This window comes from Chionomys nivalis, chromosome 10 (genome assembly GCF_950005125.1).
Source record: "Chionomys nivalis chromosome 10, mChiNiv1.1, whole genome shotgun sequence".
Classification (NCBI taxonomy): Eukaryota; Metazoa; Chordata; class Mammalia; order Rodentia; family Cricetidae; genus Chionomys; species Chionomys nivalis.
The window spans coordinates 16,582,554-16,600,384 of NC_080095.1; the positions used below are offsets into that span (position 1 = coordinate 16,582,554).

Here is a 17,831-nt window from a genome sequence, read left to right on the forward strand (position 1 = left end):
TGAGTTCCTGGGGGGTCGTGCCATCCTGAGACTTGAGTGGGAGTCTCCCCACTCCGGAGGTCTTTCAGAACTAATGGCAACCCACCTCTCCCAGCTGGTTAAATGCTAGTTATGTGTCTCTACATCGTCCTACCCAGTTCATTGCCTCTGAGGGAGCCAGTACTATTATTATTATTTGTTTTTTCGAGACAGGGTTTCTCTGTAGCTTTGGAGCCAGTATTATTTTTGTGTTATGCCTAAACTAACAAGCAAAATAACTTTTTCCAGCTCTACCTGTACCCCAGGTCTGCAGGCTACATTCACATTCCTGTCTCCACGGGACTAGCTGTGGCCCCTGACCTCAGCCTCCCCTCCTGCTCTCTAGTACAGGTTCCTTCTGAATACTCTTCTGGAAGGTTCCTTTCAGCAAACCACCTGGACATTTTGGCTAAGTCCCTGTGCACACAATGCTTCTGAGCGGTGGAGAAGTGGGATCAGGCTGGACTTAGAGTCCTCAGGGAACCCCAGCTAGGAGAGGAAGTCAGAGGACAACATGGAGGAGTCCCTGAAGCCAAGTACCCCGTGGTCTTGCAGCCTGTGTCCTTTACCCCTCCTTACACAACTGCTGGGGAAGGAGCTAAGCCTCACCTTAAGTTTTTTTTTTTTTTTTTTTGGTTTTTCGAGACAGGGTTTCTCTGTGGTTTTGGAGCCTGTCCTGGAACTAGCTCTTGTAGACCAGGCTGGTCTCGAACTCACAGAGATCCACCTGCCTCTGCCTCCCGAGTGCTGGGATTAAAGGCGTGCGCCACCACCGCCCGGCTCACCTTAAGTTTTGAAAAGTAGAAATGGGTCATGATGAACTGCGGACACCCTCTCCCCATGTCTCCCTAGGATGGAGAAGCTGGGAGGGTCCCAAAGGCTATTCACTTTGCCACACTCCCCCTCATATTGAGACATCTTTTTTTTTTTTTTTTTTTTTTGGTTTTTCGAGACAGGGTTTCTCTGTAGCTGTGGAGCCTGTCCTGGAACTCCCTTTGTAGACCAGGCTGGCCTCGAACTCACAGGCTGCCTCTGCCTCCCGAGTGCTGGGATTACAGGCGTGCGCCACCACCACCCGCCTATATTGAGACATCTTGAAGAAAACTTGAAGAAACAGAGACGACTTGTTGACAGCTGAGGCCCGGAAAAGAAAGGCTTGGACCCCAAGCCTAGCGCACCCTGGCTTCTCCCTCCTGGCCATGACTGGGGCTGCCATGGGCCTCCTAGGAGTTGGTTTAGTCTACAAGGTGACACTGTCTTGAGGTGGTGAGGGGTCCTGGATCACAGCTGGCAGCCTGGTGTAAACACGTTTTGTGGTCTCGGTTACAAAGATGCCCACACACCAAGCTGTCTGTCCTCTCTCTTGGGACTGTTTATCTGGCCTTCTGGGGTATAGGGTTGCAGGATGCCCCCTAAAGTGTGCACGTGTGTGTGAAAGTGTGGGTGTGCCTGGGGTTCTGGGCAGATGCCTGCTTGGGTTTGCTCAGAGAACCCAGGTGAGACAGACTTCAGCCTAGTTAAGTCCCTCAGCCCCTGCCTTGGCAGGGCCAGGACTGTCAGGGAGGAACACAGGCCCCAAGATGGGACTGCTAAGACATTCTGGGAGAAGACAGAAGAGCCTGTGAATGGAATTTGGGACTTCTTCACCAGGAAGGTCCTGGCCTCGGATAATGTGGGGATAAGGAGATCCAAGGCCTAGGTGTAACAGTTAGTGCTTTTGGAATGGACTTTGAGCTCCTAAACCTCCCAAAGTCAAGACCTCAAGCTTCAGGGTCCTTTGTGGGAAGGCTAGATGGCCTGCCCAGTTCCTTCTGAGTGAAAAACAGCCTAAAATGCCAGCTTCGTTCCCAGAAAACGACTCTTGCTTCAACTGAAGAGCAAAGACAGCCACATTCAATGCACAATAGGGAGCCCATTCCTCTGGCCAAATACTTGGATCTCACAAACCCAGCTCCAGGCGACTGCCCGGACTCGCCCCGCCCCCGTCATGCCCCGCCCTCCAAGCTCCGCCCCGTCCCCGGCCTCTCTCACTCTCCACCCCCGCGCCCCTAAGTTTCTCCGAAGTTTTCCGCGGGCCCCGCTGAGCGCCCCGCCCCTTGGCCCGTGACGCAACAATGGTGCAGCGCAGCGGCCAATGGGTTGCGGCGGGGGCCGGCAGCCTGAGCCAATGGAGGCGGCGGCCTGTCCCGCGGTGTTGCCCGGCCCCGGCCGCACTGCGCCGCCCGCCGCCCGCCTCTGGGCCGCACCGGCACCAGTACCCGGGGACCCGGTCGCGGTGAATCAGAGTGCGGCGGGCGCGGGCGGCGGCGGCTCTCTCCACGTCCGGCATCGTGGGATCTCCATCTGCTCGCCGGTGCACGGACGGCGCGCTCCGACTCGCCTCAGGGACAGGGTCGCGCGGCTTGGTGAGTCGCGCGTCCCGGCGCGCAGGTGCAGCCCCGATCCTGGCCATTGGCCAGCAGACGCTCGGGCGCGCCCCGGAGCCGCCGCGGTCGAGGTCGGTCGGTCCTTACCGGGAAGGGTCAGGAAGGATCTGGCCGGCGGCCCAACCTCCAGTCACGGAGCCGCGGCCGTGACTCTGCCCAGTGACGTGGGGCGGCCGAACTTTACGTAACCCACCCTGCACCCCACGCGTGCCCACACAGTACACCTGGGGCGCGGGGACCCAGGCTTGGGAAGGCGCTGCAATCATGGCATCGCCCCAGAGGGGCGGCTGCGGCAGCCCACTCCCTAGTGCCCACCTCTGCAACCCAATTACCACGAATGGTCGTGATACACAGTGTGTGGACAAGGCCCACTCACCGTCCCGTGTCCCTTGTGACCTAGGGCTTTACACTTGCCCGAGGTGGCAGGGCACATGGGCCGGGCTGGGATGGTGGCCAGGGGCTGAGGCGGGGTTTAAGCCGGGGTCTGCAGTGTCTGGAATGGGCCTCAAAGAGAACGCAGGAGACCTAGACTCTTATCCTGGCCCAGCCTGACTTGGTGACTGACCTTGGACTAGCTTGTCCTCTGTTGAAAATGGGTGGCTGTACTGGCCTCATGTGAATGGACCTGGCGTGGACTGCAGATAGTAAACGCTCCGATTCCTCTGTTAACTTCACCTTTTCTCTCCTCCCAGGAGCTCATTCCTGATGGGCAGCAAAAGTGTTTGTGGATGAAGGACCAGAGCCACTCCCCTACTAGGGCTGCTTGGCGCACTGGCCGCCACCGGCCACCACTTTCTTGCTGGTGAGGAAGCTGGGGTCTGGTGCGGCAAAGTGAAAAACCACATCTGTAGAACCCAGGGCTGCCTGCAGGAACTGGGTAGGTTTGTGTGAATGAACAGTTACATCCATGACCTTCTTGGAAAGAAGCTCTCAAGGGTACTCTGCTGGGGGCCAGGGTAGAAGTGGAGTTGGGGATAGGTTTGAGGCTGGATGAGTTGGGCTCCGCTGCTTGTGCTATGGGCATGAGTCTTGGGTGTCATATGGATTCCTCTTTATTTGCAGCTGGCGGGACCTGGCTCAGCTGTGAGCAGGTGCTCTTCCTGAAGGTCCCAGAGCTGCAGAGGGTTGGGAGACTTGAAGGCTCAGGCAGGTCCAGCCTTCTCTAGCAGAAACTAGAGAGACAGGGTGCAGATGTCGAAATTCAAGCATGACTCTGGACCTAGGAGAGAACAGAGCTGGGAGCAGTGACTAGTAGAGGCGAGGCTGGTGATAGGAAAAGGGGCTCTGACAGAGGCATCAAAGACTGAGGGTGGGTGCCATTTCTCAGGCTGAGGGAGTTGTGACCAAGGCTTCACTTGGCTCCTTCGCCCCACAGGTTGGTCTGGGTAGTGTGACCCATGCCTTAAGGCCAGGAGACTCCCAGAGACCAGCATGCCATGGGACGCCAGGCCAGGACGCAGTGCCAATGGCGCGCCCGAGGGCGCGGGCTCAGCTCGTTTGCGGGTGCAGAAGCAGTGCAGGAAGTCGTCCTTCGCCTTTTACCAGGCAGTGCGCGACCTGCTGCCGGTGTGGCTACTCGAGGACATGCGTGCCAGCGAGGCCTTCCACTGGGACGAGCGCGGGCGCGCCACCGCCTATTCGCCGTCGGAGGCCCTGCTGTACGCGCTCGTGCACGACCACCAAGCCTATGCTCACTACCTGCTGGCCACCTTCCCCCGGCGCGCCCTCGCTCCACCTAGTGCGGGTTTCCGCTGTTGCAATGCACCGGGACCACATGTGGCACTGGCGGTGCGCTACAACCGCGTGGGCATCCTGCGGCGCATCCTGCGAACTGTGCGGGATTTCCCACCCGAAGAACGCATGCGCCTTCTGGACCGACGTGGCTGCAGCCGTGTGGAGGGTGGTGGCACGTCGCTGCATGTGGCCTGTGAGCTTGCGCGCCCCGAGTGCCTCTTTCTGCTGCTTGGCCATGGAGCTTCTCCAGGCCTGCGAGACGGTGGTGGCTTTACACCATTGGAGCTGCTGCTGCGCCAGCTGGGCCGGGACGCCAGCTCAGTCCCTACTGCTGCTGAGGCTGCCTCTGCCACCGTCAACGCTGCCACCTCCAGCACCACTTCGCCTGGGGAGCTATGTCAGCGCCGCCTGCTGCTGCTTGACCTGCTGGCACTGTACACCACGGGGGGTGCTGCGGGCCCAGCTCGATGTGAGCTGTTGGGAGACCGGCTACGCTGGCAGAGGCTGCTGGGTGAGGAGAAGTTCCAGTGGCTAGCAGGGCTGGCGCCACCCTCCCTCTTTGTACGAGCTATGCAGGTGCTGGTCACCACCATCTCACCCGGCCGCTTCCCCGAGGCCTTAGATGAGCTGCCTCTACCACCCTTTTTGCAGCCACTGGACCTCACGGGCAAGAGCTAGACTCAGGGGCACTCTTGGCACTGTATTTGGGGACAGAAGTGTTTTTGAGAGTATTGTACCCAGCACTTTACATATATGGATCTCTGACTGTACAGAAGAACCTGCCTGGTCTGTCGCATGCATTTGGGCTAGGGCTGCCGAGTCAGGCAGGCTCTTAAGGGAGCCTTGGCTCTTCACACTCCTGCTCAAGTGCACTGGCTCCCTGCTCAGCTAAGGATATGGGTGAGGACCTGGAGTCCAGGGGAGGTGACAGCTGACCCAAACAGGAGAGGAGCAGGGACAGAGGGTGGGGACTGACTTGACTGAGCAAGAGGACAGAATGTGCTGAGGCCGAGAGCACAGGCTTGTGCAGTACTGACCTGCCCTGTGCTGTCAGCCTCATGAATGGCCCATGGAGTTGGACTTGATTCTGTGTCCAGGACGAGCAGGGCTGAGCAGGCAGCTGTGACCGGAGTGGAGAGGAGGAGCCAGGCCGTATGTGTAGTATCTCACTCTGAATCATAGGTTTCCCCACCCCGGCCTGGAATTGGCCCTGTCATCCCCTTTTGCCCTCAGGATTGGCAAGTGCTCGCCCTGGGCCTCTGAGCTCAGCTCTGGCATCGCACCTGCTTCACCATGGGCTGAGGGTTCCCAGCATTCTGTCCCATCAGGACCAGGAGTGCCTTCCAGGCCTCCTTCCCAGCCCCAGGATGGGCTCCTCCCCTCTCACAGTGGATGTCGTGGTGCTTATGGGGCTTGTGCGAGCTTCTTGGCGGGCCTGGAGAGCTGGCTTCTGCTGGGAGCTTGTGAAGATTGGGGGCTTGTTATGAATGCACCATCATCTTTCAGGACTGGGGAGGAGGGCCTGATCACCCTGCCCAGGGATTTTGCTGGACTGTGAAATTCAACCTCTGTGGCGTGGGCTTGTGGGCCATGATGTGCTGCCAGGAGTAGAAGCCACCAGTCCGCTGAATTGGCCAGCCTGGCTGGGGCACCTGCTGCTCAGTGCTCCTGAGTACAGCATGCCTGGGGGTGGAAAAGACCGGGGTACTGGGCCACAGGAGGGAGGGTGGGGAGAGCCTGGCGAGCGGGAAGGGCCCTAGACCTTGCTGCCTCTGTTCTGGGCCCTACTATTACTGCCAAGGGATTTCAGGTCATTTCTCAGGCCTAAAAATGTGACACACACCCCCTACCAATTCCAGAAAGTGGGGCAAGAAGTTACCAGCAGGTACTGATCCTACATCTAGATCGGAAGCTCTATTTCTGCCTAACTTGCTTCTCTAAGCCCTGGCAGTTGTGGGTGATGGATGCTAATGTCTTCCCCAACTCCAGGTTTGACCCATTCACGGTTAGTCCCCCTGGACTTCTGGGAGGTTCCAGGTCCAGAATAAGGATGTCATTGATGGTGGTGTTTCCTTATTTACAGGATGGGAACAATGGCTTCAGTAGCTCCTGGGGGAGCCTAGAAAGCTGGGCCCCTGCTGAGAATGTTGGCTTGTCCTCGTGTCTCCTTAGCCCAGTGCCCTTTGGGGTCTGCTGGTGAGGGCTAGTTGCACCTGTCTCCTTCAGGTAGACAGACTGCTGCTTTTTTGATGGCCTCTCCTGAGCTGCCTGACCTGGAGGAGGGGCAGTGCACTATTTAGGCCTTGTGGTGGCATCAGGGAAGATGCAGGGTGGAACCTTGTGGGAGGAATTGGCACCATAGGGCTTGGCTCATGGTGACAAGCACATAGGTGTCCTGGTAGTCATCATTGCTGATTGGGCCCCAGCTCCTGTGTCTTGGGTGGGTACAAAGACAAAGACTCACTTGGGACACTGATTTGGTGGGGCCTCACTACTGGGAGGGGTGGAGAAGCCTCGCCAGCCTCCTCAGAGGAAGGCCTGGTTCCTGTTCCAGATCTCTCACAACTGCACTTTGGGAAGCAGAAGGCCTGGAGAGGTGGTGCCTCTCTGATAAGCACAGCCTCACTTATCGGGTGGTAGTTTCTGAGAGCGGAAGGGTGGGTGGCCCAGCGTGTGTAGCTTATCTGTCCCCTAGGCTCCCTAGCCCCAGGAAGGGCCACCTTGTTGGGTGTTGCCATCCAGGCCATGAGCCTGCGGTACTGAGCATATCTGGAGGGGGCAGTGCCAGGCTCTGTGCTGACATTCACTACCAGCTAGTAGGAGGTGATCACATCTGTTCTTCCCTTGGTTTATTTGCTCGCTTCATGAATTCACCTTTTACCAATGTATCCTGCCCCAACAAAATGTTAAATGTGTCCCCAGGAGATCTGTACCGCACCCCAGTTAGAGAGTTCAGGAGCTAGATTATCTGGCCCCTGATGCCTGTTTGGAAGGACAGAGAAACTGAGCCACAGTGAGGCTCATTACTCAGTGCCTCCCCTGGTCTGCCCTGGTGCTGTGACCTGCTGCCGCCTACACCCTTGGCTTCTGTCACTTTCCACACCGACTCCATCTGCTTTAACCTTGGCTTCGTTTCTGTGCTAATCGCAGCATGGGCGGCAGGTCTGTACATGACTTCAAACCCTTTACAGACAAGGTGGCTCCCCAGGAGGCAGGAAGGAAGCACATAGGCTGGAGTCCTGTCCACCAACTGCAGACCACCACAGTAGTGCTTGGCTGTGATCCCAGCACAGAGGATCAAGAGTTCATAGCCAGGGGCTGGAGGGGCTCAGTGCGTAAGAGCACTGGCTGTTCTTCCAGACCCGCGTTCAATTCCCAGCACCCACATACAGCTTAAACAGTCTGTAACTATCTCCAGGGGATCTGATGCCCTCTTCTGACATCACCTTAGACACCAGGCACACATGTGGTGCACAGACTTACATGGGGGCAAAACACTCATGCACCAAATAAAGCTGGGCATGGTGGTGCACACCTGTAATCCCAGCACTCACCGGGTGGAGGCAGAGTTCAAGGTTATCCTTGGCTATGTCTCCAGTTTGAAATCAGCTTTAGTTATGTGAGACTGTCTCAAAAAATTATCAAGGTCAGCCTAGGCTACATAATGAGTTCTCGGCTACTCCTGCCCAGTAATTGGTACTGGTGTAATTGGTACTGGTGCCCCGCCCCCACCCTTTGATGACTGGCTCTGACTATAAAAACTTGAGATTTGACTTCTGCATGATAAAACACAAAGGCATCAATTTGTAACTTGATGAGTTATGACTAATGTCTGCACAGATGTAACCACTGTCCCAGTCAAGGGGGAAGTGGAAATTTCTACCTCCAGTGAGATCTAGACATTTAATGTTTTCCTGTCGAGGTGGCTCGGTGGGTAAAGGTGCTTGCCCCCCAAGCCTGGAATCCTGAGTTAACCCCTGGAACCTGTGTCAAGGAGAAGGACACAGGACTGACTCCACAATGTTGCTCTCTGACTTGTGCTAGCATGCACATCCACATACAAACAAAACAAGGCCGGGCGGTGGTGGCGCACGCCTTTAATCCCAGCACTTGGGAGGCAGAGGCAGGCGGATCTCTGTGAGTTCGAGACCAGCCTGGTCTACAAGAGCTAGTTCCAGGACAGGCTCCAAAACCACAGAGAAACCCTGTCTCGAAAAACCAAAAAAAAAAAAAAACAAACACAAAACATACAAATGAACACTGGGATTGTGGGAAGTCCATGCCTGAGCATGGCTAGGCTCCTGTGGAGACACACTGGTCACACTGCTCACTGCTAGCTGCCTGCCCAAGCAGCTTGGTGTTTTCTTACAGAGGTTTTTTTTCTGGGGCTATGGAGGGTGAAGGACAATGCCGGGGAGGTGGAACCATACTATGCCAAGTGTTCCACACTGAACCATCCCCCCTACCCTACAACTCAGTATTTTTAAGATCACCATGGTAGGGGCTGTAGAAATAGTTCAGTAGTTAAGAGCACTGGCTGCTCTTCCAGAGGACTGGGGTTCAATGCCCAGCACCCACATGGCAGCTCACACTTTCTGTAACTCCAGTTCCAGGGAACCTGGCACTCTCACAGAGAAATACATGCAGGCAAAACACCAATGCACATAAAAACAAATCATTAAAAAAGTCACCATGGTATAAGCATTTCCCAGTATTTTATGAAAAGGATTTTAAAAATGTGTGTGGTGTTGATTTTATGGTATTTGACTCAAGTACTGTTAATACTGAAAAATTAAGAGAATTGAGTTTCTAAAATGTAAATTTTATTTAGTTTTGAAATAAATAATACATTTACATGGCTCAACATTCAAAGGATAAAAAAGACACAGACTTGGAAACAATCACTGGCCAGCTGCTTGTCCCAAGTGAGAACTTGTCTCTGCCCCTCCTGAAGGGCGAGGCACAAGAAGCACCCCCACCACAGTGTCCTCCTCTCTCTGCAAACCATGCTGTACTGACAGGTTAGAAGAGTTTCACCGTGAGATGCCCTGCTGGCATACATCCTGTGGCCTTACAAGCCTGTGTTCAAGTCCACGGACAGTGTCACCTCCTCTGTTTTATTATTCGTTGACATTCTGAGTACTGAACCTGGGGCAGCAGCGTGCCCGGCCAGGGCTATAGACACACGTCCCAGCTGACGGTTCTCGACAGCTCAGAGGAGGCCAAAGTGAGGCTTTTGGTTCAAAGACCCTTCAGAGGCTTTCCCAGAAAAGTTTGTGCCTACGGGTTAAGACAAGTTCCTGCAGTGAACATTCAACGTGGGGACCACACTTGTGGCGGTCATGTCCCTTTCTAAGTTTGTTAACTTTTAAGTTTAGTGTTTTTGAGACAGTCTGTTACTGTGTGGTCCAGGATGGTCTGGAAGCTGTGGCAGTCTTGACAACTGCTGAGTGCCGGAATGCAGGCACGCTCTGGGTCCCTGTAGGGTTTCTGGTCTGTGCTGTGGTGTGCACACTCAGTTCATCACTACTAAGCCACATTTCCAGCCCCACACGGATTTCTGACTTACAGGTTCTACACTTTGATATGTAAAGATCTCCATATGGGTTTTGTGTGGTTGTCCCAGCATTTGGGTGTACAAAGCACTTGCCCTCTGGAAGGCAAAGGCGGGTTTCCTGTGCTAAGTAAGTGGAAACAGTAGGCACAGCAGCTGTGCAGTTGTCTCCTTCCACCTGCAGTGCCTACAGAAGCCGATACTGACTGCACGGTGCTGCCTGGTCAGCAGATTCGCCAAGCTAGGTCCTGACCCATGTTCACTGTGTGATTGTGAATAAGGTACCCAGCCTCTCTAAGACTCACTGGCTAACCATGCTCTCCTTCCTGGGAGGGGACAAGCTAGGAGACCTGAGCAGTAAATCGGGGTCTATGTGGGTACTACCATGATTTTAAGAATTCCCCTGTCTAACAGAGAGATCCCAGTGGGGATTCTCAAAGTCTCAAAGACTCCATTGCATGGAGTCTGACATCTTAGCAGGACATGGTGGTGCACACCTGTAATCCTAGAACTGAAAGGTGGAGGCAGGAGGATTAGAAAAAGCAATCTGTGGCTAGCTAAATAGTGAATTGGAGGCCAGCCTGGGCCTCATAAAACTGTCTCAAAACAACAACAAAAGGCTGATATCCGAGGACAGCCCTTCGTTCTGCCTTCTTTGGGGGCATCTCTCTAGGGCTGCCAGTGGGTGTGTCCATCTGTGGAATAGCCACTGCCCACTATACCACCCGGGGAAACTGGCTCAACACCATCTAGGTTCTGAGACCAGGCAGAGGGGCTCTGCTGCAGTGTGGCTGGGCTGGGCTTCTACAGGCCTCCCCGCTCAGTCACTATACTCAACATTTGAGAAATGTCTAAGATTCTGCATGATCTCAAAGCACAACACAACAAAACCAAAAAGAAAATCATATAAAGCACAGAAGCTCAAAGTAGTTTAAAAGTGTCTGTTTAACTTGGGTTTAATTGCACTATTGTCCCGTGGGCTTAGGGGGCTGCTGCCATTGTGAGGGGCCAGGCAAGGCACGCTGTTCACAGAAGAGGTGCAGCCCAGGTGGGGCTGCCTCTGCTGTCAGCAAAGTCTATAACTAAGTGCAACCAGGGCTCTCAGCAGCTCGTCACTGATCAAACCTGGAGCCTCTGCTTCATGATTGCTAGGGCCTTGACCTGGTGCTTAGCGGAAAACAGACATCAAGTAACTGCCCGGACCAGGCGGACTAAAAAAAGGCAGCCAGTGTGGAATAGTGACAGGGACCTCCTGGGTGGGGGCAGCAGGCTCAGGGAAGGACACACAGTGGACAGCCTGCCCTGAAGCTCAGATGCCTGAGGAAGGAATGCTGCTGTCCTAGCTGTGATTGGAACATGGCACCTGTGAGCAGGAGGCACTGTTTCCACCTGCTGGGGAAGTCAATGCTATGCCCACTGGACACTGGCTACTCTTGGATTGAGGACATGATAGGGGATGGCCACGCCAAGGTGGACTTAGGATAAACCTCCTGAAGGAACAAAAGACCTTCACTGTTTCCAGAAGATAGACCCATCTTCTGTTTGGAGGTTGCATCTCAGATGAGGTATCTTATTCAGGTCTGCGACATGGTAATGAGAGGTGATCACTACATCTTCTGGAGGTGCCTGGTTTAGGGTGCCCACTAACATCCTAGTCAAAGTCTTCCCCAAGATGTCTCCAGATTAGTTCAGCCCCAAGTCTGACCAGCACCCTGTGCTGGACTAAATGGACCATGTGGGCAGGAGGTGGGCAGCTACCCTGAGTGTGGGCAACATGATGAGGCGAGGGTGTGTGCGTGTATACCCTTACCCTGCACAGTCCAGTACCCCTATCCTGGACGGGTACTTCCCACCGGGATGTCTGGTGTGGGATGTACACTGTGGCCTGTATCTCTCGGAGAGATGTGAGGGACCCTGTGAGGAAGTCAACACTGTCACCAGACACATCTAATGGCTGCGAGCTCTGTGTGCAGGCCTCTTTGGCCTGGGTTCTGGTAAGGACATGTGCCCGACTCTTCCTGGCTTTGACTCATCTGCCTGTGGCGGTGTCCCTGTTGGCCCCACACCAGGATCTGGAGTTGCTGAGAGAATTTACTGTGGTGCACAGGTAACTAGTGCATGCAACGGAGCAGCAGCGGCCACTGCGCCCACTTGGAGGTGACCTTGGCAAGCTGTCAAAGGTGCTGCTGCTCCAGCGACACCTCCGGTGCACAGCTGAGGCTGTGAGTTCTGGATGAGGCGGAAACAAATACAGATGAAAGCCCGTGTGGGGTGTCCAGACTGGTGGAAGAGGCATACCCATAAGCGAGCCACTGGGAATCAGCAGCGTCCTTCACAGAGCCTCAGCTCCTCCCTGACTGGCTGCCTGGGGCTCCTTCAGATGACCTCCCACTCGTCCTCCAGGTCCTCAGGGTGGGAGGTGACTGCCTGGCTGTTCTTCTGGGTACTGTGTGAATGGCTGAACGTCTTTGTCAGTCGCTGGAGAAGATAGCCAGGGGAGCCCACTGCCCACAGCTCGTCTGATGAGGTCACTGCAAAGATGACAGCCAGTCAGTCTGAGACAAAGCACATAGCTGCTGAGTAGGGCCCTGGTCCAGTCTGGACTTGGTGACATTCTGGCTCAGAGACGGGAAGAGCCAGTCATTTCCCGACTTGAGCTTTGTTCACTCAATTTAACGTTTTAGCTGTTTTTTGAGACTCACATTGTATCCCAGATTGGCCTGGAACTCACCATGTAGCCCAGGTTAGCCTAGAACTCACAACAATCTCCCCCACAGCCTTTTTTTTTTTTGGTTTTTCAAGACAGGGTTTCTCTGTGGTTTTGGAGCCTGTCCTGGAACTAGCTCTGTAGACCAGGCTGGTCTCGAACTCACAGAGATCCGCCTGCCTTTGCCTCCCAAGTGCTGGGATTAAAGGCGTGCGCCACCACCGCCCGGCTCCACAGCCTTTCAAGTGCTGGGATTACAAGTGTATGTAGCTGCACCAGCAGTTTGTTCCAAGCAGGGCAGCACCTGTTCCTGTCAGGTGACTTCAGAACCCATGTCTAGCCCTCCCACAGGTGGCCTTGTCCTTGGTCTGGCTGTAGGGTGTGGAGCTGAGTTGGGGCAGCTCTTTCTGTATGCACCACCTCTCCCCAGGAGATACCAAGTCCCCAGCACCTGCCTGTGAAACATGAGACACTTCCAGGAATTTTCTTCCAGTAGTCCCCTGCAGGGTTTTTGTCTGTGATTCCATAGCGGCGGGCGAGGTCACCATTTGGACAGCGGGCCCACACGGTCCTGGTGCTCAATGCCAACTGGCAGGCCTGTAACCCTGTGGGCAAACTGGGTATCAGCTCATCTCTGGAAGACACCGGACAGCGCACCCTTCCCAGTGCTGCTCGATCCAGACATTGCTTTGGTCACCAGGACTTGTGTATGGTGACACTGTATGGTTCGGGGTACCAAGGGAGAGGGTGTCCAAGCAGGCTAGCCCAGCCACAGATGGGCCTGTGCACTGAGAAAGCTGTATTCCCACTGTGTGGGGGACAATGGGACACTCTTTGGATCGTCCCTACCTGGCACATGCTCCCAGTCTGTCCCCACAGGCATCTCCTCAGTGATCCCAGTTCGCACGTGCACATTCCATCGGCTATCCAGGGCCCACAGCATCTGGTCATTGGGGCTAGAATGGACGCTGACCAAGGTGACCCCAGCAGGCTGGAAGCAAGAAGGGACAGTCCTCAGAGAAGGGCAAGAGCTTTAGGGAGCCGGAGGCACACCAGGAACTGCAGCAGGCCAGCTCGGCATGCGGCTGGGTAGAGCCGCAGTCACAAGCAGAAGAGGCAAAGTTGGGGTGGCTCCTTGGTGTTCTGCACTTGGCATTCAGTCTCACAGGAAAGAAAGACATTTACCAGGCGATCCTCATAATGTCACACCAACAAGATTATGGGACACCGTACCAGACAACTTCAGCTGGCGACAGAGAGGCAGAGTGGCCTGGATAAGGGAGTGACTGACATGAGGAGAAGCTGGAACTGCAGCACACAAAGAAGCCACGTTGGGACGACCCCATCTGATGCTGCAGGCAGCCGCTACACCGGCAGAAAAGGCACTGCAGCTTGCTTGGGTACAACCTGCCCCTGGTCATCCTAATGTGCACTAAACACATGGGCAGCCTCGCCTGGCCAGCTCACCTGGGCCCTGACATCTACCTGGAGATACTCTTAATTCTGAGTCCTCCTATTGCACCTTCACTGCAGGTGACATTTCCTGTGGTATGGGAGATGGAGGAGAGAATGCTGACAGGGGCTGGCCCTGAGGTAGGCGCCAGGCTGGCTGTACATGCCATGGTGTGCGAGAGCAGATCTCTGCAATGTTGCTTGCTTTGCTGGAGCAGGCCACTCTGCAGAGTAAAAAAGCCCCGATGTTTCGGAGAGCAGAGTGACCTAGAGTCCAGGTGAGTAACCAAAGCCTTGAAGAACTGGCCGTCCCTGGTGCCGATGCTTCCCTTCTTGGACTCAGTTATCCCTGCTGCATGCCCTCTCATGGTTCTAATTTCCTGAGTTCTGGCCAGTTGCTCTCCGACGTGTGGTTTCTGCTCTGTCACTATGTGGTTATGATGCATGCTTCAAGCCACATTCCACTTAGCTCCTGTCATGATGTTGACATCACACCCTTGCTGGCTCGAGCCGCCAGACTCTCTCCCTCTGTGGAGAGCTAGCCATCCCCGAATGTCTACTGAAGCACTCATAACCTGCCAACTTCTCACCCACTGGCCATTCTCAGTGGTGGCTTTCTACCCATCATCAGGTTCATCTGATTGGATGAGCAGAGCACCGAGTACAGAAGGAGTGTGAGGGTGGAGGGGTAGGAAGAGAAGGTAATTAGGCACCTGTGTATATGGATGGTAGGTAAAGAAGGATTCCCAGAGTCAAGGCTGTAGAGTATAGGGCTGTAGCAGGATGCCACAGGGCTCTGTACGACCCTGCAGTGTCACAGGGAACATAAAACAGCAGCGGAAGAAACCAGAGTTATTTCAAAAGTCACCTTCTAGGCCTGCAGGGTCAAATATGCCACAGATGGTCTGCCTATTCTAGATCTGCAGTTGAATGCCCATGGATCACCACAGGAGCTCAGTGCCTGGGCCTGCTGCTCATGCCCAGCTTTGCAGTGCTGGTTGTGTCCAAATAATATACCTTAGGGAGTCTCCTCTGAGCAATATGCTTATTCTACAGTTTGAGCACACGATTCCTATTTCTACCCCATAGTCTGGGATCATAGGGTACAGATCTTGAGGAGGGCTGTTCTAGGTAAAGTCCCAGTCCTACAGGGTGACAGGCACAAGAGTAGGGATGGAAGAGGCTGTCCCACTATGCACTGGGCAGAGTGAGGAAGGCGGGCTGCTGGACCCCATAGCACTGACACAGAGGAGGGGTCCTGGGCCCAGTCTGCCCACACATCAGTGCTGTCTCTATTTACCACACTAGCCATAAGCACCTATGAATCTACAATTACAAACACTTCATACTGTGCATACAGAAGTTAAGCGGGGTGGAGAGACGGCTCAGGGGTTAAGAGCATTGTTCAATTCCCAGCATCCACATGGCAGTAGGTGCCATCTGACATCTGTCTGTAACTCCAGTTCCAGGAGATCTGACATCCTCACACAGACATGCATCAGGCAAAACATCAATGCATGTAAAATAAAAATAACTTATTAAAAAGAAAAGTAAAAAGCTAAAATTTTGGCTTATTTAGCTTTAAAACTTCATATAAATTAAAAGAAAAAGGGAAGAAAGAATACAAGTTGTACAATAGAGTAAATAATTTAAGAATAAGAACAGTGAGGTAGCTCGCTGGTAAAGGCACTTGTCACCAAGCCAAGTTGTCTCCTGATCTCACATGTGTGCTGTAGCATAACCCCTTCCCACAAGACAGCTAAATGTGATAGCAGTTTTTAAAAATCAAGAACAACATGGGACATTAAGAGCCCACATAGACTCTTGGTGAGCTGAGAGAAGGAGCAGCTACCTGAGTGCACACACACACGCTTGTTAAGTGTCATTTAAAAGGCTACAGGATACAGGTGGGAGGGACCAAGGCCCCTTTCTGGAGCAGTTTAATTATAGCTATCAATATGCTTAAATGTTTATAGATCAAAGGGACTGCTGGTGGCTAGAGTTTCCTTTAAATACAGTATGGTAGGGGATGCTGTCCCACACCCCCAAATGATAAAGCCCCAGGGTCATCCCTCATCACTAGAAACAACCAAGGCCAAATTTTCTTCCTCCTAAGCACCCCCTTTGCAGGAGTAGCCATGCTCCCCATCATCAGGTTACAGATGGTCTCGCTGTGATCTAGACACAGCAGCTCTGTGGACACCTTCCTAAGCTGAGAAGAAAAGCCCCAATGTGGGCTGAGAGGAAGCTGTTTGGGGCCACAGTAAGGGTTCTCAGGTGCTGAAATAAGAGGGTCACCTGAGCCAGGCATGGTAGAGTACACCTTTAGTCCCAGCACTCGGGAGGAAGAGGCAGGCAGACCTCCGGGTTCAAGGCCAGCCTAGTCTGCATAGTGAGTTCTAGGACTGCCAACGTTGCACAGAGAAACCCTGTTTCAAAAAAAAAAAGGGGGGGTCCCTAGGCATCAGGTGCAGTTAAGTTCTGCTCCATTATATCAGGTTAGCTACCATAGATAAGGCCTGGTCCCAGTGTGTGTGTGTGTGTGTGTGTGTGTGTGTGTGTGTGTGTTCATGTGTTTATAGGAAAATCCAGGACCCTGTGTATTCTAAGCAAACTCTCTACCACTGAACTATATCCCCAGCCCTAGGCTCTTTGAGATAGGGTCATGCCATGCCAAGTTGGCCTTTAAATCATAATCTGCCCTGCGTGCTGGGATTTCAAGGTGCAGCACCATGCCCAGCATGTATGAATTAGCACACTGGGCTTGGTACCTTCCCATGTGGCACACACCCGTGGGAAGGACTTTACTGATTCTTCTGGAGAAGAGGCTGCTGTGACAGGAGGCACAGCCACACCTCTGTCAGTGGAAAGGCACAGTCTGTAATGTGTTCCCGGCCTACTCACTGGCAGTTCCCACTAGAGGCCATTTCCACCTGCTGTCACAGGCAACAGGCCCCGCTGGACAGGCTGTGTGGCTTGCTCCAGTGCTCCATGGCCCTGGTGCATGCTAAGTCCAAAGAGCCATCAGGATGGCTCCAGGTCCTCCACACCCACCACCGTCAGAGTGGTCCTCTGCCAGCTCCTCAGCTCCCTCTGTGCCACTCGCTCTCCCCCTGAACTGACAGGTTCCTAGGGAAGGCAAGCCATGCTTTGTATTTCCCCTCAAACAGCTCCTGTGTCTAAGATTTTGCTGCTTGAGAAATGTTAACAAGATGAGCAGAGCAGAGGTGCGAAGCCTGGGGAAACCCAACAATAACAACGGACAGTACAATTCACTTCAGCGGGAGAGCAAACAGACTCTGCCCAACACAAACTCGCTTTTCTGTTTCCCAGCCTCTTGGCTCCAAAGCGACCCACGAGGTCAGTCCAGCCCAACTCCTTTATATTCTGGGTAAGAAGAACTAAAGCACTAGTACCTGGAGCTGCAGTGACTGGGCTCAAGCCAGAGTCCTTCAAACTGCCAAGCTGAGCCTTTATCTCAATACGCCTACCTACAACCAGGAACGTAACGAGCTTGTGCATGCCTGCATACCCTCACCCTGAGCCCAAGCAGAGTGGCCTGAGGTGTATGGGTTCACCCACGGGCTCCATGGTGCGGGCACCTGTATTTATTTGTCCTTAGTCCCTTGTTTTCTCTAGCAAACCCTCTTCTGCTTCTGGTCTCTTCCCTTCTTTTCAGAAAAGCTTGAAACCTAGATGCTAATGCCAGTGGACTTCCCATCTGGACTACAGCATGTCTCAGAACACAGCAAAGAGCAGCATTTGCTAGTTATAGGGGATATGCTGCAAAAACACGCTTAGAAATAGGTTTCTTAAGCCGGGCGATGGTGGCGCACGCCTTTAATCCCAGCACTCGGGAGGCAGAGGCCGGCGGATCTCTGTGAGTTCGAGACCAGCCTGGTCTACAAAGCTAGTTCCAGGACAGGCTCCAAAGCCACAG

General features: G+C 53.9%; 2 protein-coding genes across 5 annotated transcripts in view; one reads left to right on the forward strand and one right to left on the reverse strand.

Annotated features, from left to right (window-relative positions):
- The first annotated feature begins 2,203 nt into the window (after positions 1-2,203).
- Ankrd9 (ankyrin repeat domain 9) lies at positions 2,204-5,877 on the forward strand. Its single transcript, XM_057783377.1, has 3 exons — positions 2,204-2,423; positions 3,137-3,321; positions 3,820-5,877. The coding sequence occupies exon 3, from the start codon at positions 3,876-3,878 to the stop codon at positions 4,854-4,856; it is 981 nt and encodes a 326-aa protein (XP_057639360.1). The 5' UTR covers positions 2,204-2,423; positions 3,137-3,321; positions 3,820-3,875; the 3' UTR covers positions 4,857-5,877.
- A 3,108-nt stretch (positions 5,878-8,985) lies between these two features.
- Positions 8,986-17,831, reverse strand: part of Tecpr2 (tectonin beta-propeller repeat containing 2) — a 103,620-nt gene continuing 94,774 nt past the window's right edge. For all 4 annotated transcript variants that reach the window (XM_057782970.1, XM_057782971.1, XM_057782968.1 and 1 more), the window contains 3 exons: positions 13,289-13,430; positions 12,895-13,044; positions 8,986-12,263 (listed from right to left, as the gene is read on the reverse strand). In XM_057782970.1, coding sequence (XP_057638953.1) covers positions 12,109-12,263; positions 12,895-13,044; positions 13,289-13,430 — 447 coding nt within the window. In that variant the 3' untranslated portion in view covers positions 8,986-12,108. The remainder of the gene's footprint in view (positions 12,264-12,894; positions 13,045-13,288; positions 13,431-17,831) is intronic.